A 25,570-nucleotide genomic window follows, 5' to 3' on the forward strand; every position below is an offset into this window, starting at 1 on the left:
GTGGGGGAGTGAGTGAGTGGCTGGGTGGTGCTTAGTTGCTGGCTGGGGGTAAACTACAACAATGTGATATGGCTATTTGCTGCTAGAGATCATTGTTATTCTGTATTCATATTTAAGAACTGCACAGAAACTGCCGTCAGGTTTGTGGCTCAGTCATTCCAGGCTCTGAGCAAATACGTGATTCTTGCCTTTTCAGTCTGAAATTACTTCTTTTGATCTAGCCATATGTAGATTTTTACATAGTGTTGTACTTCTAAAATATAAAAGAAAGCAGACCATTTTTCAAAAGCTCTGCCTTTTTAGTTGCTCTTCTTTGCTTCTTTGAAAGGCTTCTCTTCTCATTACATGAATTAGTCTTTAAAAATGAAGTTGCCTGATGTTGTGATTTAACCTCAGCCGGCAACTAAGCACCACCCAGCCACTCGCTCACTCCCCCCGCAGTGGGATGGGGGAGAGAATCGGAAGGGTAAAAGTGAGAAAACTCGTGGGTTGAGATAAAGGCAGTTTAACAGGTAAAGCGAAAGCCGTGCGCACAAGCAAAGCAGAACAAGGAATTCATTCACTCCTTCCCATCGGCAGGCAGGTGTTCAGCCATCTCCAGGAAAGCAGGGCTCCATCACGCGTAACGGTTACTTGGGAAGACAAACGCCATCACTCTGAACGTCCCCCCCTTCCTTCTTCTTTCCCCAGCTTTATATGCTGAGCATGACATCACATGGTATGGAATATCCCTTTGGCCAGTTTGGGTCAGCTGTCCTGGCTGTGCCCCCTCCCAGCTCCTTGTGCACCTCCAGCCTTCTCAGTCAGTAGAGCATGGGAAGCTGAAAAGTCCTTGACTAGTGTAAGCACTGCCTAGCAACAACTAAAACATCGGTGTGTTATCAACATTGTTCTCACGCTAAATCCAAAACACAGCACTGTACCAGCTACTAGGAAGGAAATTAACTCTATCCCTGCCGAAACCAGGACACCTGCCCATACTTGTTGCAGCATAACAGTGCCTTCTGGGCCTGCTCCTGTCCCTAAGGAAAACAGTGGGGTTTTTTTTTTCCCAAACTTGAACTGGGAAGGGAACTTACTTTTTATCTGTAACTAGTTTTCTGTAATCAGTGTAATCAGTGCCGTAATCCAGTGTCTATCTATGAATATGGAATTTAGGAACAATGAAAAAGATATCTGCATAAGGATTGTTTTTTATATATATAATATTTTAATACTGACATAATTTATATTCTTTAGTTATATCGATAGATTCTTCCTTCTTTCTTAGGTTTTATAAAACCTGCCTAATTTAGTCTAAAATATTTTAAAACCAAAGGCAAGAATTTTAAGGGGATCAGTACAAAAGCGTAACTTGATTATGGACATTCATCTGTTACATTGCCAGTTTATGTCTCGATCTGTGAAGATTTTTTAAATGTAGCATTACAGGACATGTAGCAGATTTTTTATGGGCAGTACAGATACTATTGTAAAATGTTAGGATTTTTCCATCCTTAACCATTACTTTTGGAAATTTTTAAGCTAAAAAGATTGAATGGGAAGTGAACCTGGTAGCAGTCATGTACTACTTTGCTTTTCCCATGAGTTTGCTTCCAACCACGACAGACAGCTGTGTTGTCTAAAAATTTTATCTATACTCAGCATGTACCATCTTCTCACAGTGCCATTCTGTATCTAGAGTGCACATTTACCATTTTCACAGAAAAAAAACCCAGTTACATCCTGGATTTGCTGAGCAGAATTTTCCCATAGTGTTCCACCTTTGCTCCTAGTCTTGCTTTTACAGACCCCAAAGAACAGTCTTGTATGCTTGGAGGAGATAAAGGAGAAGGGAATGCAGCCGGGGAGGGCAGAGCCTGCAACCCTTACAGCAGCATCAGCAAATGGAGGATAAAAATTTAAAAAAATAGTCTGTTGTCAAACCTCTTTGACATTTATTCACCTTTAAGTGCTTGACTTTACAAACTTAAATCATTTTCGATATGGGGCTTTTTAAAAATTTTGTTTTGGAGGAGAGAGAGTTAACTTATACATATACTTAAGCGTGATTCATTTCAAACTCTGTTTTTCAGAGGAAGGAAACAAAGGTTATGGACCCGTTTTTGAGGAACAACCCATTGATACTATCTACCCAGAAGAATCTTCAGACGGACAAGTTTCAATGAACTGCAGGGCGCGAGCAATTCCTTTTCCTACTTACAGGTAACCTCTCTTGTTTTGATTTTCAGGTCTTATGTATTTTACTTAGTGGGTGTTTCAGGTTGTGGTATTATATGATTGACTGTCTTAACAGGTCAATACAAAGTCTTCAAGACAGGAAAAAATGGGGAGATTTGCAATTTTTGAGTAAGGATCAACCTTGATTCAATCTGCCAAAATGTCTGGACAGTGTTGAAAATAGTACATTCCTGTTGTGTTAAAAGTTTTCAGCTTTTGAAAGGAATACTGATCCAGATGCAAACCAAAAAAAAAGTGACCTTTAAAAAATTATTAAGAGGCTATCTTTCTAGCTTAGGTTAAGAAAGGCAGAAGTTCAAGTCCTTGTTCTTGATTCAGAACGTCTTTTTTATCCTATTTTACTCTGAAAGAAGAAGGACTGGCTGTTTAACCTGGATATTCTACATCCTATGTTGCTTTTGTGTCTACCATATTGTAGAGAGGTGCTCATGAATGTATCAGCTATGCTACTGAAGACATGAAAAACTTTCTTCTGGGAAGATGTTTCAACTAGTTTTAGTAGAGATTCACACATGTGACCTCTTTCACAATAATTACATTGTTATTAGCAGAGCAGTTCTGTTTCATTGTGGGAATTTGGGGCATCCATATGAGTTTATTGGCTATTATCTACTCATTATGTACAGAGAAATGTACTTAAGATTGTCGTTACTAAGATCATGACTAGTTTGCAACCTAGTCATGGGCAGAAAACTACTGTCATCATACTAAGGGCTGACGCAATTTCTTGCCAGCAAATGAGATCCATTTCATTAAATTGTCCTATGATCCTCTGATCTGCCCCTGATACTCACTTATGCATCTTCCTAAACTCTGGCTTCTAAGACAGCAAAAGCAGTTGAGTCTGCTGGCCATTCTTTTAAATCTATTACGATATTGTGGTCAACTATGGTATTCTTCCATCAAAACAGCTTAGCTAGTCTTCATTGTCTTTTTTTTAAACCTACCCACAGGTTGTCTACATATACAGGACCACCTGTGATTGAAGGATTTGAGGGGAAACTAGAATACCCCCTTTGAATATGATCCCTGGCTCTAGTATTTTTACAAGTTTTTCTACATGGCATTTTGCTGTTGCACTTGTTTGCTCTCCCCATGCTTGGAAAGGCCTGGAAGTGTGGAGAGATCAGATACTCTTAGATTCTGATATACTTACCCATCACTTTGAGTCTGTCCAGAGACTCCCCCACCCTGTCTGCAAGACTATGTAAACATACCATCTATAGAGTGATTACAGGCTCTACATAAATTTTAGTGGTGTTCTTTATCTGTCATGGGCTCTGCAAAATCTGAACTAGTAAAGTCACTCTGGAAGAATTGCCTCACACCTCCAGAGCTCTTCTATCTAGGAACAGATCTGACAATTATTGCTGATAGCTGATGTGATGATAATTACAATACAGGATAAAGACACTTTCCTTATTTCCTGACATCATTATTTTAGTCTACCTCAATATATTGTCTTCATTTCTTAGCCCTGTAACAGTTCATGAGCCAAAATTCTCCTCTTTCAGAGGTAGGTAAGTCCTTCCTGCCGCTTTTGTTCTTTCCGATGTCACCTTAGTCTTCTTTTAGAAGTTCTTTATTTTCACTGTTTGTTAAGCATTCATCCACTCTCCCTTCTGTATTTGATGGTCCTTCACCCTTGCTAGAGTTCAAATACTCATTTGAGTTTCTGGGAATCTGTTTTTTTCCCCAGTTGTTGCTGGAGCCTTCAACACTATGAAAGGCAACATACTTTTCATGGGGACAAGATATGAGTCCATTAGTCCCCAGTCCTGTTTGCAAATCATGGACCTCAGATTACTGCGCTGTTTCTCCCAAAATGACCTTTTATACAGATACACACTGGTGATTACCAATGACCATTTTCTGTAGTCTTCCTACCATCTTTAGAGATTTCATAGGTCTATTGTGGTTCTAGCATTTCTAAGGTTTCTTCAAACACCTTCTCTTTCTGTAGGCTCCCTTCACATATAACCTTTTGGATTGTTCCTAACTCATCTGTAGATATCTTTATATGTATATTCCTGCAGTTTTACATCCCAGCTGGAAGAAACTCAGACCAGCCTTGGAAAAAGAGAAGAGAGATAGATATCTACACATTTTACTAATACACCTTCCCAAGCTGCTAGATAGTTTATAGGAAAAAAATACAAAGATTTGTTCCCAGCTCTGAAGAGAGACAACTTCTTTTAAATTAAGTGCATCCGATTGGGTGTCATGAGGCATCTTACTCTGCCTTTTCAAGTATGAGAAAAACTATGCATGTGAGAAGTCCAGCTGAACCTGGTGAGAACTGCCCATGTGAATGAAGTTACTCACAAACACAGCTTTTGTGGAACGGAGGAGCTGCCATTTAAGAGGCAAGGTTTGAGCAAGCAGATTGCATGACTGCTTGATGTGTACTCACTTGAATATCTTTGTTAAGGTTAATTTTTTATACTGCAGAGTAACCCTGTTTTACAAATGAATATAAGTAATACTGTACTCAGAGAAAGAGATTTGGTGATACATCATAGAAATATGATCGTGTTTTGATTTTTTAATTAATAAATTCAGAAGAAAATTATTTTTAATGTGTTTTTTTAATTCTTACTCCTCAGTTACACATTTTGTGCAATGTTTTCCTAATCTTTTTCATTGCAGCATAAGCTGTCCTCATGACAGTTATTCCTAGGTATTTCTGAACAGGGGATTTATTATTTGTAATAAAGACGTAGTATATCTCACAGGACTGAAGTGATACCTCTAAAATCCTGTAAGACCTAAATGATATTTACTGCATCTTGAAAATCCTGCCATTTCATAATTTATTTTTAATTTATTTTTTGTTAATACCACTTTTATTATTGTTTCTTTCTATGACAATTGCAATTTCAGCTTCCAAATGAGTATTCTGTATATTTCAGTACATCTTCAATAAGGAAGGAACACTAGGGTATGTGCTATCATTTTCAAACACTAATGCCTGTCTTTACCTTGTGACAAAAAATGATTTACACTGAAAGAATTTTATAATCTTTAAATGTCTTTAAATTGCATCTTTCCTATTTGTGCTCAGGAAATGTGCAGTTCCATTCAAAGAAGGTTATGGGCTCCCCCTTGTGGACACGGTAATAGATAGAAATATAGATATGAATCATGAATATTGGTTCCTCCTCCTTGTTCTGTAACTTTGTTGAAATCAGTAGCAGTCAGTAAGGGCCAGACCTGGTCCACCAAGTTCCTCTCGTAGTCCCTGAAGTGAAAGTTACAGTGACTCAATGAACTGGCTGCGGGGTTTTACAGTAATTAGGTGGGAGTGTCCAGCAATTTTTTTTAATGTAGTAAGTAGATCTTAAATCAGGTGTGCCACTGTTTTTGCACAGACTTCACTGGCACGTTAGGCATTACAAAACATTTTCGTCCCCCACAGCAAGTTTGCAAAAAGCTCTTAAAAATTTCATTAGTCCATACTGTAAAGGTGCAGAGGGAGTATTTTCTTAGCCAATTTGGCCTTAAATAACTATCTGAGGATATGTTTATAATCCCAGTGCTTGATCACTAGCTAGCTCACTCACAGCCAGCTCAAGCATCCTTTACTGCATGGCCAGAAAGCAGGTTTTAACCTCTGTCACATCTCTGAGAAGGCTGAAGCAGACTGAGGCTGTTATGTTTAAAAGACCTATGGAGTTCAAATCTGTGGCTCTTGCTGAAGAAAAACTTAAAACATATATAGAAGTATATTAATAAATTCCTGTATAGTTTATCACAACTTATGAGTTATTTTTCAAATCATATTTCTTACCAGGTTTGGTTTTTGGGCCAAATCTTACATCTGGCTTTTCTTTTTTAATAGGTGGAAACTCAACAGCTGGGATATTGACTTAACAAAGGATCGCTACAGTATGGTGGGAGGCAGACTTGTTATCAATAATCCAGAAAAATCAAGGGATGCTGGAAAATATGTCTGTGTAGTGTCGAATATCTTTGGAACTGTCAGAAGCAGTGAAGCCACTCTGAGTTTTGGATGTAAGCCGATGTTTATGTCAAAACGTAGAAACGTTATGGTTAGCTTGAAATGCCCAATGTATTACACTGCAGTGTCTTCTGCTAACGTGCTATAGCTCTATTACTCTGTAAAAACAATCTTAAGTGCCTTAGTCTGCAGAGATGAACACGAAATAAGTTTCGTAAGCATTTTATATTCTTAGCATTCAGCTGACATGACAACCTTCTCAGTAAATTATTATTAAATTATTAATTGAAGAGACTCGTGGAGCCAGATCTTGAGATAATAATGTTCAGACTCTTTTTAAATCATGGTAGGACCTAAGGGAAAATAGTCACAGAAGAAAGACACAAGTGGGGCATATGGTGATGAGGCGCTGCTGCCATGCAAACACAACTGGGATGCCTTTAGGAGGAAGGCATAGCACTCGCTAGTAAAGCGTGCTCCCTGATTCCTAGGCTACAATGAAGACCCTGCTGGGGGACATTTCTGTCAGCTTCTGACAATCATGAGCTAGTCTTGTGAATGCATGCATATGCACAGACCTGCACTGTCGACAAATACATGCATTGTAAAGAACTGATGTACTACATGAAGAGTAATGTAAAATTTTACCAACTGACAACAGAGTTTGGGATTTTTATTTTATTTTGCCTTAAGATGCTTTTTTCCCTGCATATATTTTTTCATGGGAGAAAAAAAGGAATCCACAAAAAAAGGAATCCACTCTTATCTGGTGACCATTCACAAAGCCCTGTGTGCCCTTTAATCCTGACACTAAGTGTTTAGTGCCCCTCTTGTCTTTCAGCAGCCTCCGTGAGCAGAATTCACTCCTTACTGTATAAGATCAGAGATGAATTGAAAAGTTCTGTTTTCTGCTAGTGATTATAATACTGTGGGACCACATATCTCAAGAAAACTTCAGAGGCTGTAAAGAGCTGATGGATTGCGTAATAGTTGATCTAGTCTTAGTCTGTATTTTACCCGGTGTATTTTCTAGAATGAATAGAAGGTCAGGTTGTTATTTCCTTCTAATGGAGATGATATCAAAATTCAGTTTACAGGATATTTATTTATACCTAAAGCAGGCACCAGTGGTGCCAGTCCTGCGCAGCCAGTGGGATAAAAGCTATGACAATAGCTGTAGATACTTAAAATGAAACCTATACACATCATAGATGAAAAAAGTAGAATCAGAACAGTCTGAGGCATGTTTTCTGCCTACCAGCTCACAAGTTGCATGAGCTGAAGGTTGAATTACTGGACAATTATACTGAACAGAACCCTAATACATAGTATTTAACTATTTAAATGAAAATAGGGTAAAGAGTGAGGAATAGAAGTGAAAAGATAGCTGGAAACTGATAAATACTTGTTAAAAAAATGGTACTGTCATTCTTCTTTACACTGTTGTGTTTGCTCCCCTCTCCTTTTTATGATCACCTATAAAAAACATTTCCTTCCACAATCACTGATTCTAAAAAATTGAATATCGAGTTGCTAAAATTAATATAGGAAATGTCTGCTCTTTAGCTTGTGCATAAACTGATTGAAAAGTGGCAACAACTGTTTAGAAAAGTTCAAAAAAATCTTGACCAGCTATACATGAGCAAGACCTTTTATTTTTGTCTTACTGTCAAATTTACTGAAATGGAACAAAAGCCACACTGTCTCATAAACTTCATGTCAATTAATCCATCTGAGAACACTGTCTTTAGTAGAACTGGATCTTTTTGCATCCAGTGCTTTAAAACCCATTAAAATCTTTTTTAGCTGTTACACACATACTCCTGAGGGAAGGAATTTTATCCTGCAGGAATATTTAGTGGCTTTTTGGTGTGTGCTGAGCAAAATCAGCAGCTGATACATTGTTCTGTTTGCTGGGAAACAGTGTCAGAATAGTAAAACACGGCAATTTCATAGCAGAGAGGCTGCAAGAATGACAAGGGAGATAAATTTCTATACTCACTAGATACTAACTGTATGCTTGTAGGAGTGCAGAGATTATGCTAATTCTTTCATTCTTGCTAAAAATGAATGTCTTCCAATTAAGAGTTCATGGAAGCACGCTTACTATAGAGTAATAACCAAGCGGTACTTACGCAAAGAAGACATCAAGAGCCAATCAGAGTACAGGGCATTTCGTAAGTGGGAAGAAGGTATACAACTAAATCTCAATAATTGTATGAGTTCCCTGCACCTGGCATAGACCATTCTATTTCAGTACTAACATAATGGTTTACATATTCAAATTGCCTGTCCTATCCCACGTCTTTAAATTTTTGGTGACTGTCCTAGAGTTTCAAAGATTATTCAAGAACACTATAAACAAAATGTCTAGACTTAAAATGTAAACTGGAAATAGCTAAAATAACTTAAAAGCAGGGATAGGTTTTCTTTTCACCAAACCCTGCACTGCCCATATGCAAAGCAGTATCAAATTAACAACAGATTTGTTCCAATGATTGTATTTTTTTATTTTTATGTGTTTCTGTAACAGATTTTAAACACTAATCTGTTCCAATGAAGGTGGAATTGAATAATAGTGGCAAGTTTAAATGATGATCAAAAGGTCTGCAACAAGGGAAATAGATGTTTTCAGGAGAGATCAGTCAGTATTTTGAAGACAGAAAGTAGTTGTGTAGTTAGGTCCATGCCGACAAATGGAATGGGAATATGTTCAAACTACTGCAGATATTATATGAATAGAGGTATTCCAGTCTATGTGAAGAGCTTCCTTGGCTTCGATTACAAAACCTGTCTGGTCAAATAGCTAATTCTTACTAAGTCAGTCTGGTATATTTAATTTCTTTTTTATCAAAGAATAATATTCCAAATTAATTGGGAACTAGTTGTGGAGAACTGAATACATTCATTGCAGGCTAAAATTATATTAAATAATAATCAGAAGTCCTTAGAATGGCCCATTACAATCCCTACCATGTACTATCTAATGAAAAGATCCAGTTAGTCACCGGAAAGATCAATATTATTTTCTGGTCTGCAAGAAAGATGAGTTTTTCAGAACTTGGGAGAGGTGTCTTTCCCTAGACACTGACATGAGGTTAAAACCTCCTAGAGGTTTTTTTCCATGCATTTGACAAAGTGTAATGACATTTTCTTCCTAGATTCTTGTAGTCATTCAGGTCTGACAGCTGTGCTTGGCCTTGGGGGAATCCTTTACCTGTACCATGTTTAGTAAATGTAGCAGTTGTTACAAAGTTAAGGAATTTATTATTTTTAGATAATGCAGAGTGTCTACTGGATCTAACTATACATTGCATTTTACAGTAGTGAATAGTCTCTGTTTTCTACTTAATTTCTTTTTGTATGTAGCTCTGTCCTGATTTTTTCTTTATTGTTTCTGGCTGTCTGCTCTTGAACGTAAGCTTTAGGTAGATCTCAGAGCCAGCTTTGGGAATTTAGTAGAACTGGGTAGCTACCTGCCATTGAAGAAAGCTGAAGTAATCTGAATGAAGTTAGCTTAGGTGGTTTCTGTGGTAGAATATTGCATTCAGAGGCTGTGCACTTGGCTGTTACTGATGTACCGTTTACACCACAGCAGCATTTAGAGCAGAACTCCAGTCAGGATCTCTACAATCTCACTGTGCTTAGTGACATGGAGAAGCTTCACAAGAGACGTTCCCTGCCTCAAGATGTTTATAGTTTAATTTCAGAATGGATACACAGAGTGAGAGTGAAAAGAATAATTTTTTAGCTGTTACACACATACTCCTGAGGGAAGGAATTTTATCCTGCAGGAATATTTAGTGGCTTTTTGGTGTGTGCTGAGCAAAATCAGCAGCTGATACATTGTTCTGTTTGCTGGGAAACAGTGTCAGAATAGTAAAACACAGCAATTTCATAGCAGAGAGGCTGCAAGAATGACAAGGGAGATAAATTTCTATACTCACTAGATACTAACTGTATGCTTGTAGGAGTGCAGAGATTATGCTAATTCTTTCATTCTTGCTAAAAATGAATGTCTTCCAATTAAGAGTTCATGGAAGCACGCTTACTATAGAGTAATAACCAAGCGGTACTTACGCAAAGAAGACATCAAGAGCCAATCAGAGTACAGGGCATTTCGTAAGTGGGAAGAAGGTATACAACTAAATCTCAATAATTGTATGAGTTCCCTGCACCTGGCATAGACCATTCTATTTCAGTACTAACATAATGGTTTACATATTCAAATTGCCTGTCCTATCCCACGTCTTTAAATTTTTGGTGACTGTCCTAGAGTTTCAAAGATTATTCAAGAACACTATAAACAAAATGTCTAGACTTAAAATGTAAACTGGAAATAGCTAAAATAACTTAAAAGCAGGGATAGGTTTTCTTTTCACCAAACCCTGCACTGCCCATATGCAAAGCAGTATCAAATTAACAACAGATTTGTTCCAGTGATTGTAGTTTTTTATTTTTATGTGTTTCTGTAACAGATTTTAAACGCTAATCTGTTCCAATGAAGGTGGAATTGAATAATAGTGGCAAGTTTAAATGATGATCAAAAGGTCTGCAACAAGGGAAATAGATGTTTTCAGGAGAGATCAGTCAGTATTTTGAAGACAGAAAGTAGTTGTGTAGTTAGGTCCATGCCGACAAATGGAATGGGAATATGTTCAAACTACTGCAGATATTATATGAATAGAGGTATTCCAGTCTATGTGAAGAGCTTCCTTGGCTTCGATTACAAAACCTGTCTGGTCAAATAGCTAATTCTTACTAAGTCAGTCTGGTATATTTAATTTCTTTTTTATCAAAGAATAATATTCCAAATTAATTGGGAACTAGTTGTGGAGAACTGAATACATTCATTGCAGGCTAAAATTATATTAAATAATAATCAGAAGTCCTTAGAATGGCCCATTACAATCCCTACCATGTACTATCTAATGAAAAGATCCAGTTAGTCACCGGAAAGATCAAATATTATTTTTGGTCTGCAAGAAAGATGAGTTTTTCAGAACTTGGGAGAGGTGTCTTTCCCTAGACACTGACATGAGGTTAAAACCTCCTAGAGGTTTTTTTCCATGCATTTGACAAAGTGTAATGACATTTTCTTCCTAGATTCTTGTAGTCATTCAGGTCTGACAGCTGTGCTTGGCCTTGGGGGAATCCTTTACCTGTACCATGTTTAGTAAATGTAGCAGTTGTTACAAAGTTAAGGAATTTATTATTTTTAGATAATGCAGAGTGTCTACTGGATCTAACTATACATTGCATTTTACAGTAGTGAATAGTCTCTGTTTTCTACTTAATTTCTTTTTGTATGTAGCTCTGTCCTGATTTTTTCTTTATTGTTTCTGGCTGTCTGCTCTTGAACGTAAGCTTTAGGTAGATCTCAGAGCCAGCTTTGGGAATTTAGTAGAACTGGGTAGCTACCTGCCATTGAAGAAAGCTGAAGTAATCTGAATGAAGTTAGCTTAGGTGGTTTCTGTGGTAGAATATTGCATTCAGAGGCTGTGCACTTGGCTGTTACTGATGTACCGTTTACACCACAGCAGCATTTAGAGCAGAACTCCAGTCAGGATCTCTACAATCTCACTGTGCTTAGTGACATGGAGAAGCTTCACAAGAGACGTTCCCTGCCTCAAGATGTTTATAGTTTAATTTCAGAATGGATACACAGAGTGAGAGTGAAAAGAATAACCAAAATGCAATTATTGACCTAGTTGAAGTTACTCATGCAGCTGTTGTCTTATCACTGCAGATACCATTACAGTCTGTGGGATGATACGTAGCTCCATGAAGGACTTCTTTCTTTATCCTTTTACAACAGTCCCTTTACCCTGCTGCATGGAAGTTGGTTTAAAGAGGGTCAGCTAAGGTTTCTCCTGGGATCTGAGCCACTTCTGTCCCAAACCTCTGGCACAAAAGATGTGTCTGAGCTAACTGCTTACCAGTCCTTGGCTGCTGGAGTTGTTAGGGAGGACAGCCAGGTCATTTTAGAGAGGCCACTTTAAGTTACGGTAAAGAATTAAACTTGCATTTTTGAGAAGCCAGTTGGAAAATAACCTAAAATCCTGTTCCTTTCTTCCTGGGATTCCTTCTTCAAATGTAGCTCACCTGGCTACTCTTAAGGATACAATCTGCATCACTTTTTTCTTTCTGGCATTTGCAATTATCATGACTAAAATACTGTAAAAAAATTAATTGCACTTGATAATGACAAAGTTAAAATGAGCAAAACTGTCATTATGGGTCCACAGGTATCTATCTATCTGCCATATATTGTTGTATTTCTATATTATTCTCTACAGGGCTGAAAATAATAATAATAAAAAAATATTGTAGTGAAAAACCCAGTTTTCCTCCCCCGCTTTTTTTAAACTAGATCTGGATCCCTTTCCACCTGAGGAACGCTATGAGGTTAAAGTGCGAGAAGGTGTTGGAGCAGTGCTTCTTTGTGAGCCCCCTTACCACTATCCAGGTAATTCAGCTCAAAGTGCTTCACTTTCAACTGCTTAAGAGTAGAAGACAATACTTATTTTTAAAAGTTTCCTTTAAGTTTACTTAAACGGTAACTTTTATGCAGCTTGAGAATCACCGTTTAGGTTAGTTTTCCATTTTGAATGTATGCTTGTAGTTGACCATATGTAAAGGATATTGTTGAATTTGCAAATAGGTTTTGACATTACAAATAAAATTACTCAGATTACTCTGCATAATAGAGAGGTGACTTGGCCTACCATTCAAAAGACCTGAGTACATGTCACTGTGTCATCCCAGACTTTCTTGGACAGGGCCCAGCTTCATTCCACCTAATTACTCAACAGTCACCTCAACAGAAATGATCGTGGGCTTCTGTTAAAATCATGGAAGAGCAGTAGGCACCCCCAGAGGGTCAGAGATGAGGTGATTTATGCTCTGGAAGTGCCTTTTTCTCATCATCAGCTATTGAAGAGCTCTGCAGGGATTATACCTGTAACCTCAAGCATCTGCAGTTCCATCGTGAGGGGTGAATTTAGCTGTTAGCATTTCTTTTACCTTGTAAAATGGGATAACGTTTTAGTTTTCATACTGTGTGTCTAAGTATTGCAAGGAACTGAAGAACTGAGACATATTTCTAGTTAAAATATTCTAAGGTTTTGTCTAAATGGCAAGACTGGTGAGGGCTTCCCAGCTTCTCAGTTGCGTGAGGTCAAGACCCAGCTGCCCATCTCCTCCCACCCCACTCCGGTTCCTGTGGGAAGGCCATGCCCCAAGGGAGCCATGCGCACTGTAGCCGGGTCCCCAGTAATCTGCAGTCACGGCAGAAGTACCCTGATGTTCAGTGTAGACAGATATTAGCTGGCTACTGAGACATGTATATTCTCTTTCATACAGCTGCCTCTCCCGAAGAAAAGATATATAAGCTAGAAATCAGCATGAAGTAATTTATATGCAGACAGTATTCCATGGCTTAAGTAGCTGATAGTATTGTTTTTTAATATTGACTAGAAAATATTTTCCTCCAGATGATCTCAGTTATCGCTGGCTTCTAAATGAGTTCCCGGTATTCATTGCTTTGGACAAACGACGATTTGTGTCACAGACAAACGGCAACCTCTACATTGCAAATGTAGAAGCATCAGATAAGGGCAATTATTCGTGTTTTGTGTCCAGCCCTTCAATAACAAAGAGTGTATTCAGTAAATTTATTCCACTTATTCCACAGTCCGATCGTAAGTATTTATTGGAAATAACTATGTACCTGCAGTGTTCTAACTGTTTGTATTTTAATTTTGCTCATTCATAACTACTTTCAGCTCTGTGAGGAGAATTATATGGCAAGTTATAATGGCTACTGCACAATGTTGTTTAGTTTTCCAGATGCAGAGGTCCAAATCATTCCCATCCACAATGAAAACTCTGTGAAGGAAATCTCCCCAGATTCTTTCATGAATTTCCTTTCATATCATCGAGAACAGAGTTCTCATCCCCAGAGTCCCCATCTCCTGCATGTGATAAGCCCCTGTACTCATCCCAAATTCTTTAATATCTTTTCTGGTCTTGGCATTGGTTCAAAGGGGTATGACTGTAAAGCAGAAACTTTATGTAAAAGTTGGTAAACAGATTCAGGACTTAATTTTTTTCCCAGGAAATCCCCCATGAAAATGAAAAATCCTTTTCCTCTGTTGAACTTTCCTGTCCAACAGTGGCCTAAGGGCTTTGTGTTTCATGGCCAATCCCCCAAGACACCTATGTGGCTTTGTGTCACTAGATTATTCTCTGCCATTTCTTCATGAAAACTGCATGTTTTCCAAATGATAACCAAGTTCCCTTTTGCCACTTCAGACTGTCAGTCACTAGAGTCTCATAAATTGATTATCAGGATTTCAGTGCCCCTTTTATCTTTTAAATTTCCCATATTACAGTGAGGAACTGTGATTTAATTTGGGTAATTACAAATCAGTGATCTTTGTCCAAATTTTCCATGGCCAATACTCACACTGAGATCTTCATCTAGAAGAACTGCAAGAGGAGTCCTACAGGGATCACCAGTAGGTAGATTTGATTTGCATCCCTGTGTCCTCATTAAGCTGTAGATTTGCCTTACTAAGATAATACTGAGCTTAAATTCACAATAATTCAAAATATTCCATCCAGTAAAAGAACCTGTGGGAAACAAAGACTCAGGCTTTTGTCTACCCACACGCACAGTACATCATCACACTTCCAATGCAACTAAATGAGTTTATGTTAAAGCATTGTGCTGTAAAACATGTTAGGCATTACCGTCCAGAGTAAGATAACTAGTTGCTGAGCAAAACAATCCTGCCTTACTATTAAAAGTTCAGTGCTAAATCAGACTTCATGGATGGCCAGGCTATTTATTCACTGTAAAGAAGAATTTTGTCTGGAATTTTAAGAAGTTTTCTTGAACTGTGGAAGTTTTGATAGCTGTATTTGTTTCTGCTGTGCCTTTTCTGAGAATCTCTTTTTTCATGTTAGGTGCAAAAGTATATCCTGCTGATATCAAGGTGAAGTTCAAGGACACGTATGCTCTCCTGGGGCAAAATGTGACACTGGAGTGTTTTGCTCTTGGGAAGTAAGTATGTTTTAAAGTTATTGTAGAGCACTGTTTGCTTTTATATTCCAGGGAATGAAAATACATGTTTCGTCATCAAACACTTTTCTGTAGCCTGCAATTTCACAGCCAGTTCTTGAACATGCTGATTTGTACTTTACTGTACCTTTTCAAGTCCGGTTCCTGAACTCAGATGGAGTAAATACCTTGAACCCATGCCAGCCACTGCTGAGATAAGCATGTCTGGTGCAGTTCTTAAGATCTTCAATATTCAGTATGAAGATGAAGGACTTTATGAGTGTGAAGCTGAAAACTATAAAGGAAAAGATAAACATCAAGCAAGAGTTTATGTACAAGGTAGGTAGAACAATTTTATTCTTCATGTTCTACGTTGCTTTTACTTATGTTGGCAGTATCTGTGTTCTCACACTTGATGTCAGTGCTGACTCATTGCATCATCCTGACACACTGCTGTTCAAGTTAATAGAGCAAAATGAAAACTCATGCACTGAATGCCAGGGGTAACATTTGTGTATTAATTGAACAGCTACTCAGTTTGTCTGGTTATGATAGCTGTATATACACCTTGACAGCCATGTCTGTTAGTATTAATATAATTATGCATAATGGAAATTAAATACATTTACAGTGCTTGAAATGAAAAAACAGCCAGGAGGAAAAAGAGACCATTAGATTTGTTATGCTTTCTAGTTTCCTCATTTCATTTATCTTTTCTAACTGTCTTAGATCTCTTATTAGCTACAGTCAATTCTTTATTCCTTCAGCCTCTGTCCCTTCCCCTCATGCATTTGGTTAAGTGAGGGAACCAAAAAATTGTATCTTATTGCTCACAGTGGAGTCATCCCACGTAACCTGACTCCTTGACTGAGACTTATGCCACAAAACTGTGACATGAAAAGACCTTACGTAACATCTGAATTGCGTTCAGAAGATTTCTGTCTCTTTTCATTGACTGTACAGAACATTTCCTGAGTTAAGATCCTCAGTTAAGTGCTTGAACTTCAGTGGGATAAATTCAAAATTGGTGTGGGAAGGTTGTTACTGGTTGTTATAGGTAAAGCTAATAAATAAATAAATTCGTTTGCTTAGTAAAAGCTGGGACATTTTCAATATTAATTTCTTAAATATCTTCTCTGGACCAAGAGAATATTTTTCTTGGAGACCCTTTCATCATACGTAGATGATTTTGCACAATTTCATGTAATTTAGCTATCATTTTTATGACATTACTGAATAATTGCCACAGGTCAGTGTAAGCAGTAACATCTTATATCTTTGGACATTTATGAAGCATTATTTCAGTTCCACATTTTCTTCTCATAAAAAATAGTTTGAAGTTATTCTGAGTCTATGTGGTAAGAGAAAAACATCTTCACTTCATTCTTTCTTGTGCTGGTGTGTGGCTGAGCTATCATCATTACTTTGTGTGGCCTCTGAAGTATCATGGAAAAAGCAGTGGAATTAATAGATTGTAATGCTAATTAAATATGTATCTGCTATATTTACAAGGCATCACGGTTTTTATTCTTCAGCCTCTCCTGAGTGGGTAGAACATATCAATGACACAGAGAAGGATATAGGCAGTGACCTATACTGGCCTTGTGTAGCTACAGGCAAGCCTATTCCAACAATTAGATGGTTGAAGAATGGTGCCTCGGTAAGTATGTTGCCATAGTTAACACAGGATTGATTGGTTAGCTGATGGAAATGATTTTTTGAAGCATGCATTATTAGAAGGTTAAGAGAAAATTAATTATAATGATACAAATATTTGCTGATTCCACTTGCATTAGGGATTAAAATCTATTTTTTTAAAGTTTTATCTCAATCTTCAGTTTTGAAATGCATTTCTTCAGGCTATTTAATATTCAGCTCTGAATTATGAACTTGCCTTTTTACCACGTTTGAGAGGTGGATATCCCTTTTTCTCCAGGCCTTTATAAGTAAATTCTATGTTCTTCTCCCTGGATGAAAAATGTCTATCAGCTTCTCTCTAAAAATAATCCTTTTTACCACATTAAACATGAGTGTGTCTAAAAATGTAAGAAAAAATGGAGTCAGTAGAGACAAGAGAAGAAAGAAGAATTTTTAAATGATCAGTGGTGTTCCTATGTCATGTACGTTTTCGTATTTTTTCTAGCAACAGAATATTGCAAAATCCCATTATTCTAGGTGATGTGAAGTTTAAATGAGTACCATTTGATAATTTAAGTTTATTGCATTGGATATTTTGTTTAAACGAAGTAGATTTTCTGTCCAGGCATTTCAACAACATATTAAATATCCATTGCTTATACTGGATGATGAGCCATTAAAGAACAAAGAGAATACAAGAGGGCACAATGTAACGCTGCATCTGTTGAGCTGTGGTGACACTGATCTTGGCAGCAAACAAAAAAAGACAATGAGGCAGCGTTGTTTTGGCTGCGTATCTTAAGAAAAATGTCGGAGGTTGGAGGGCTAACAGGGATAACACCATCTGCCATATGGAGATGGCTTACACCAGAAAAAACAATGCTGTTTTCTAGCTTCTGTAGTTATTACAAACAAGTAATTTAGCAAGTTAATTGCTTGCCGGTCCCCACTGAACTTGGCTTTCGCTGACAAAATCTGCATACTGGATTGCAGAAAGTGGTGTGTAATTCTCCAGTAGTACGCCAGAAGATTATGCTGTGTATTAATATCACGAGATGATTTCCAAATGGAAAATAGCAAAAATATTTAGATTGCCTTGAGAATATAGCTTGTTTCTAAATCAGATAATTTTTTAATTAGGTATTTCACTTAGCACAAAACAAAGATTTCTTGTAGAAAATCTGATTCAAATGTTTTTCAGTAAAACAGTACAGGAAATATGATTCCTTTAATCTATTCTTTTTTCAGATAAATAGTATTCTTTTAATCTTCCACTACTCCGTGCACTCCGGTCGACTCACATACAAAGTTTAAAGCTTTTCAGCTTCATTTTCGCAAGAAAACAGAACTTACTAACATGATCTTTCAAAAACCGACTGACATCTATTTGTAATTTACAAAATATCTCACCACACCGTGCATTTTTATACACACTTTTTTAGAAATATATCAATTACTTCATTTTCATTTACTAAATTTTCTTTTTATATTACAACAAAGTAATAAAAAATAGTTTATACTACCTCACAGAACAAGCTTCGAAAAAACAACCTCATAAAAACATGCGCAGACAATATAAAGTTGTAAAACAATGTGCATACAATATAACATACTGAACACTGAGCATGGCGAAACAAAGCTTATGTGCATAAAATGAACTTAATTTCTTGACTAAATTTTCTTTTTATATTACAACAAAGTAATAAAAAATAGTTTGTACTACCTCCCAGAAGAATCTTCTGAAAAACTACCTCATTGGGACTTGCTTTGACCCTTTACTGTTGTAAAACAATGTGCATACAATATAACATACTGAACACTGAGCATGGCGAAACAAAGCTTATGTGCATAAAATGAACTTAATTTCTTGTTTCTTATTTCTGAATCAGTAGTGTTTGCATTGGTATGGTAACAGTGGACTGAAGAATAGATGTGTCTAGTGCTGCTCAGCTATGAATTTTCCAGAAAAGTATCAATCGACACTGAATCTTTCTTTAAAAAAAGGTGAACACATTGTCACAAAGACTGAAATGTAACATGGATAAAATAAAATCTCATCGGTGCCTGAATGTTGTGTGAGGGACTCTCTTCTGAACACCGTCACTAAAAAAAAAATGAAGAAATGTGGATGGGTTCTTCAGCATATGTAGTCTATATGAATATCTTGTTGTTTTATTGATTCTGTGTTTTAGTTCCGGAAAGGTGAACTAAGAATGCAAAGTCTGAGCTTTGACGATGCCGGCATGTACCAATGTATAGCAGAAAACACGCATGGAATTATTTATGCAAATGCTGAACTGAAGATTGTGGGTCAGTGGGATTATTTGCTCTATTTACTATTTCAGGTTTAAGTAAGATAGCAGTCGTATTTGCAAGCAATGTTTGGTAACAGATTCCTGTGAGGGTAAAGCTAAGAACCCTCACTGAATCTAGGTGAGGTGGGGTTCATTTGAGCTCCCTAGCTGGGTTTTGGCAATGATTTGAGGAATCAAGTTACTAATTTATGGGGAATGTTTGCTGTGTTATTTCTGATGTTTGCTTGCTGCTGTTACCCCTCAGAGGAACTGGTAGTGCAGAAATTAAATGAAGCGCGTGGAGTTGCTGACTACCCTCCCAAGCTTGCAAAACTGGTTGAGAAGTGTTTTCTTTTTTGCTCACCTATGCTCACTCCTCTGTGGGGCAAAATCTGCTTATTTAGAAACCATGCTGTCAGTCACCAGGCCTTTGAAGCTCTTCCTCTTCACTCTCCCCTTTGCTTTTGCCTTCTACAACCCATTCAGATCAGCTGCAAAGTTTGTGTGCAATATAGCTGTCCCGTTTCATGGCTGGATATAGATATTAATCCTTTGTGTTTTCCTACGGAGCACCCTGTTGAAAGTTTGCCTTTCAGATCCAGAGTGCTCAGGCTTAAAACAATTTCTGACATTTTTACTGATGTCATTAGAGCAGGCATACTGGCTGTATGACATGGCTTTCCTAGGAGATTTCCCTGCAGTAGTTATCCTGGGTTCTTTCCCTCTCACACTTGCCTTCAGACTTTCCCAAGAGCTAAACTATTCTTGACTTCCCCAACCTATTGCACAACAATACTTCGTCCTTCACTGTTCTTCCATTACTATGTACTCACTGCCAGCCTGGATTACCCAGAAACAAGCACTTTTTGCACGCACATTTTCAAAATTCAGTGTTGGTAAGATGTGGATGTTTATCAGAGTTTTTTTCTGTACTGCTGTAAGTAACTAACAGCCCTATTCCCTCAAGCTGTGCACACACTTGCTGGCATGATTAACAATGATGGTGCGCCGAGATGCAAAATAATTAAAAGCATTTTTTCTTTTATTTGGTTACAAATAAAGAGAAAATTAGTAAGCAAAGGTCTGACCTCAGATACATAAGCGTGGTGCTTGCTACAGTCATGTCTCATTACTCTTGTACATCTGAGAGTGCACCTAAGGCCAGTCAGCCAAACAGAAAACTACAATGAGGAAGAAGGGCACAACCTTAAAGTTGCTAGAGGGGGGTTAAAACCACTGAAAAGTAAACCAAACTATTATTTGAAAGTATGATCGAGTGAGCAACTATTTGCAGAAGTTGGGCTCTAGGAATCTAAATTTTATTAGGACTGATCAAAAGGCCTTTGAAAGGGAGGAACTTTCTATTGATTTCCAGGGCCTTTGATCTTGTCAGATTAAAAGATGGAGGTTCAGAAATCAACAGAAAGAAACCTCTGGTGTAACACAGCATAGAACTACATAATGATTTTTTCTGTTTCTTTTAGGTTGCCATCTACTTCTTACCACATCTTTGTATCATTAATATTTTTCTCACTGGTCTGAGTAATGGACACTTGTGTACAAGTCAATAGTTCTGTCATTCACCTTCATGTTGCAAACAAATTGTATTCTGCAGAAAAATCACTAACAGCAGTACTTGTGTTAATTTTTGCTTTCAGCTTCACCTCCTACTTTCGAACTGAACCCTATGAAGAAGAAAATCCTAGCAGCTAAAGGGGGCCGTGTAATCATTGAATGCAAGCCTAAAGCTGCTCCTAAGCCAAAATTCTCATGGAGCAAAGGAACAGAATTGCTTGTAAATGGGAGCCGGTTAGTATTGACTGTTAGCGGACACCATGAATCTTAAAAATTCTGCCTTATGTTTCTATTTATCCTGTAGGCTAGTTCTCACTTTTGCAGATTTCAGGGGCAGGAGAATGTGTAATTTCAGGAAAATGATATGCCAAAATGTTACTAGCAGTGTGGCTCCAAATAGCTAGCAGCGTATCCAACTTTAACCAGTCTGTTTGGTGCTGTTCACATTTCAGAATTGAATTGGATAACAAAACTGTAAGAAAAATATTTGGATGACTACAAATTAATAAAAGTACACTCTCTTGCTCCAGCAATGTGAGGCATCTAATCATGCCACAGTCTATGTAAATATTTTTTACTATAGGAGTGTTTAGAAGTGCAGTAGTTAGATGTGATCTTCCAAGAGATGTTTGTGGTTTGTCCTTTCACTTACTACAGTTCTACTGAAAATATTGCTTTCTAATATAAAAACCTAATTTCTCTTGATGTATTTTTTGCACTTTCAATAGCATACGTATCTGGGATGATGGGAGCCTGGAAATTATCAATATCACAAAGCTGGATGAAGGTCGCTACACCTGTTTTGCAGAAAATAACCGAGGAAAAGCTAATAGCACTGGTGTTCTAGAAATGACAGGTAAACCTCTGAATTGCATTAGTTTGTTTCAGGTAGAATCCCTTAATTCAAAATCACTAATTTTTGTTCCAGCATTGCACTACTTCTGCAAGCCATTTTAAATCTTTTCTTTCTAATTTAATTGCTCATTAAACTATTAATTGATGCTTTTAAAGCATATTGCTCAGTAGAAACCGGGTATGTTTGCACCAGTTCTGAGACTGTATCTCAATTTTCAGGGGTGATTTTTCCATAGGAGATTATTAAAACTGATCCATTAAATTGACACATTTTAACGCATTCATTCAGTTTGGTAGCTTAGCACTCAGGCTAAGGTGTGATTCTGGGGCCATGACTCAGAGAAAAGGGACTCTTACTGACCTTCATTAGTTTTTCTTTTCTTTTTTTTTTGGTAGGGTAAGCGAGTTTGAGAGAGCATTGCACTTAAAGAAACACACATTAAATTTGTGAGATAGGGGCATATAGCCATATGGTTGCACTACTAAATTCACTTCCTTTTTGGGTATTAGTATTTACTGATTAAGTACTGATATCCTTAATTGTGTATTTTAAATCCAATGTCAAATAAATAAATAGCTGTAGAATACAGATAGGAAAGATGACATTCATGAACAGCTATGTCTATCAAGTATCACTGACAGTAGAAGAGTCATTTTTCAAATACATTTTTTAATGTCTGTTCAAGAAATCATGCTGGATGTGACAGCTTAATGCCACAATATTGATGTACTAATGTAAGAATTAACCTGTATCATCAGATAATATGGAAACATTTTTCTGGCTGATTTATACCAAATTTATTGTACCAAATGAATTGTAAGACTTTTTTTTTTGATTAATCAGATTTGTTTAATGTATGCAGTTACTTTTTATCATCTTCTGCAGTTTTATATGTCTTAATATTACCCTTAGGCATTTCATTATTTTGAAAGGTTATGTAAATAAATATCCAGCCCCTTGATATAATATGGAAACATTTTTCTGGCTGATTTATACCAAATTTATTGTACCAAATGAATTGTAAGACTTTTTTTTTTGATTAATCAGATTTGTTTAATGTTTGCAGTTACTTTTTATCATCTTCTGCAGTTTTATATGTCTTAATATTACCCTTAGGCATTTCATTATTTTGAAAGGTTATGTAAATAAATATCCAGCCCCTTGATAATTATAGCATACTTTCTAAAATCAGGAATAACATTTGCATACTAAATTCACACAGTGAAACACTTAAAGCATATGTTTATAAAACTTATAAACTGGGTATAAAGAATGTTAAAATTTTGGAGAATTCTGCTCTGATTCGTCTAAAAAGAAAAACCAAAAGACTAACGCATCTCCCTTGCATCACAGCGGAAACAGAAGGGTCAGATGACATATTTCAAAGTTATTTTCACATTGTGGACAATGATGAGGGTTGACGAAGAATGCTTTGAAAAATGTATTCCCAAGCATGTTGTGTGGTCCATAAAACTTCTCAGACATTGCTCATGACTACAGAAAATTAAAAAGTTAATTCTGAAGCTGACAGGCACTGCAAAGTCTGATGGTTTTTCCCACACGCTGTTTGTTCACTGCCACTGGACCACTCTTTCAGCAACTTCTTAGAGTGGTAGAGTACTTTACGTAAACATTTAGAAAATCACTGATGGTAGAACCAAATGCTGAACGTACAGGCACAACGCTAGAATGGAGCAGGTATCCTAAGCATGTGTCTATAGCTAGGACTTCAGAGATCAGATGTTAACAGGTTGCGCCAATGCCCTCTGAGATACTCCATTCTGCAAAAGCCAGTAGTTGTGCCATCCTCATCATCTCAGTATTACGCAGGTTTTAGATTACTAGAGCAGGATCTGGGGGAAGGTTTCTCACCAAGGCAAATGGACAAGAAATGTTGTCTTTATTGAGGATGTTTTGCTGTTCTGTGTATGGTGGGGTGTAGTGTGCTCCTTGGAGCATGCTCAAACCTACGTCTTACCTAGTAGAAATAGTTCTTTTCTTATGGCTATTGTCTTCCAGGTTTTGGTACCCTACTCCCACTGTCATATTGGTGGGAGAGACATTATATGTCATGGCATGAGGAAGATATTCTGTGGCTTTTTGTTTTATGGTAATATTTGAAAGAAAAGAAACAGGTCTCAGTGATCCAGTGAGTCCCTTCCAGAACAGTGTTGCTATTTTGCCATATGAGTTTGATGCATGTACCAAGATCTCTAGCAAGTATCATGAAATCTCTGCCTTTTTTTGTTTCTGTAATAATAACAGGCATTTCTGGGGGATATACAGCTTTCTTCCTTTTGTTGTATTTTTTTCTCTTCCTTTCCACATGTAACTATTTGCATAGTTTGTTATGCATCCATTATATTGTTTCTCAGTAGATAAATTAAGATCTCAGTCCCTGCAAAGCTCTAATGGAAATCTGACTCAGCCTGACAACTGAGTAGAACTTTCCATTCATTAAAGAGACAGGTTTTAAAACATAAGAAATATTATAATTAAAACAAGAAATGCAACACAAGTCACGTAAGATTCATCATCTGTCTTCTTTCTACCTGAGATATAGTCAATGAATAAAAAAAGCTTTACATAGTCAGTAACGTGATTCAGAGACTGAAACAGCCATTTTCAAAGGACAGCTAAATAGAAGTTAGGCATTTCAGTTGTAAAAGGTTTCCTTTGTTCTCTTTAGTTTGGTCCTTTGAAATGTAGCTGCATGAATAACATGTAAACTAGAGTTTGAGGGAGCGGTTTAATGTATAATCAAACAGTTATGGAGCTGAGCTTACATTCAGATAAACATTTATTTATTGGAATTTTCCATGTTTGCTGTTAACTTCACAGAAGCTACAAGGATTACTTTAGCTCCGTTGAATGTTGATGTCACCGTTGGAGAGAATGCTACCATGCAATGCATTGCATCCCATGATCCCACATTAGACCTGACATTTATTTGGTCTCTAAATGGCTTTGTAATAGATTTTGAGAAAGAGCACGAACATTATGAAAGGAATGTTATGGTAAGATACTATAGATCCTTATTTAATATGTGAAAGCCTAGTTTTCTTTATTGTGAATAGCTGTCTTTTCTGTTTTACTTTTTCTATTGTGTTGGTTCAGGTCTAGAAAAACGCAGTAGGCTAAGAACATAAAATAAAATTACAATTTAGACACCTTACAGACATGTAGACACTTGCAGGTAGATACCTGAAATCAGGTATCTAAATTGACATAAGTATTTTGGTACCTCAGTTAAATCCCACTCTGATTAATAGTGAATATAGCTGGTAAGTAGGTAGCTTGACTGTAAACAGAGTGCAAAATATCTCAAAAAAGTGTGCATATGCATTCACTTTTACTTACCCATGTTTTTCTCATCAACATTTCTGGAATTTGGCACAAGTCCGGGCCAGATGGTGGGTAGGAGTCAAACAGTCTGTAAACACTGAGCGAGAAGAGTTTGTGTGAAGGCTAAACAAGTTAATACAAAGACACTCATTTTGGCACATAGAAAGAGGAATCATAGATCTTTCGTGTTTGCATGTATAGTTATCTTTTCAGTCTTCTATCAGGCTTATTCAAAATTAATACCTCGAGTAGAAATCCCTTCTGGTTATGTCTAATCACATGCTAATTTACCTAATACTCAACAACAACCTCGGAGTGGTTGCCCACACGTGTATATATTTATTCTGTTGTTCTGGGTTTAAATGATACAAAAATCCTCGAATTTAGATACCTTTTTTTTGTGCTCCCCAGAGGAACTGCGTATGTGGAGAGAAAAGGTTGCTAATGGTGCCTGTAGCGTGCGGGAATGCCAGGGGCCATGTTCAGTTTCAGCTCTGTGTTCAAAATGATGTACCATGTAACAGTGCCTCCTGCAGAGTCTTTCTCCTAGGCTGGCAATATTATTTGATTTCCCATGGACCAAGAGATTCTTT

General features: G+C 37.1%; 1 protein-coding gene across 1 annotated transcript in view; it reads left to right on the forward strand.

The window, feature by feature from the left end:
- CNTN1 (contactin 1) overlaps positions 1 to 25,570 on the forward strand; it is a gene marked incomplete at its 3' end in the record, with an annotated part of 83,545 nt that overhangs the window by 18,144 nt on the left and 39,831 nt on the right. Inside the window, exons 2-12 of the mRNA XM_019474046.1 lie at positions 2,076 to 2,205; positions 6,083 to 6,255; positions 12,576 to 12,671; positions 13,699 to 13,905; positions 15,176 to 15,272; positions 15,427 to 15,608; positions 16,805 to 16,929; positions 19,100 to 19,217; positions 20,860 to 21,010; positions 21,505 to 21,632; positions 24,474 to 24,649. Of these exons, the coding sequence (XP_019329591.1) occupies positions 2,076 to 2,205; positions 6,083 to 6,255; positions 12,576 to 12,671; positions 13,699 to 13,905; positions 15,176 to 15,272; positions 15,427 to 15,608; positions 16,805 to 16,929; positions 19,100 to 19,217; positions 20,860 to 21,010; positions 21,505 to 21,632; positions 24,474 to 24,649 (1,583 nt within the window). The remainder of the gene's footprint in view (positions 1 to 2,075; positions 2,206 to 6,082; positions 6,256 to 12,575; positions 12,672 to 13,698; positions 13,906 to 15,175; positions 15,273 to 15,426; positions 15,609 to 16,804; positions 16,930 to 19,099; positions 19,218 to 20,859; positions 21,011 to 21,504; positions 21,633 to 24,473; positions 24,650 to 25,570) is intronic.

This window comes from Aptenodytes forsteri, unplaced genomic scaffold (genome assembly GCF_000699145.1).
Source record: "Aptenodytes forsteri isolate BGI_AS27 unplaced genomic scaffold, ASM69914v1 Scaffold166, whole genome shotgun sequence".
Taxonomy (NCBI): domain Eukaryota; kingdom Metazoa; phylum Chordata; class Aves; order Sphenisciformes; family Spheniscidae; genus Aptenodytes; species Aptenodytes forsteri.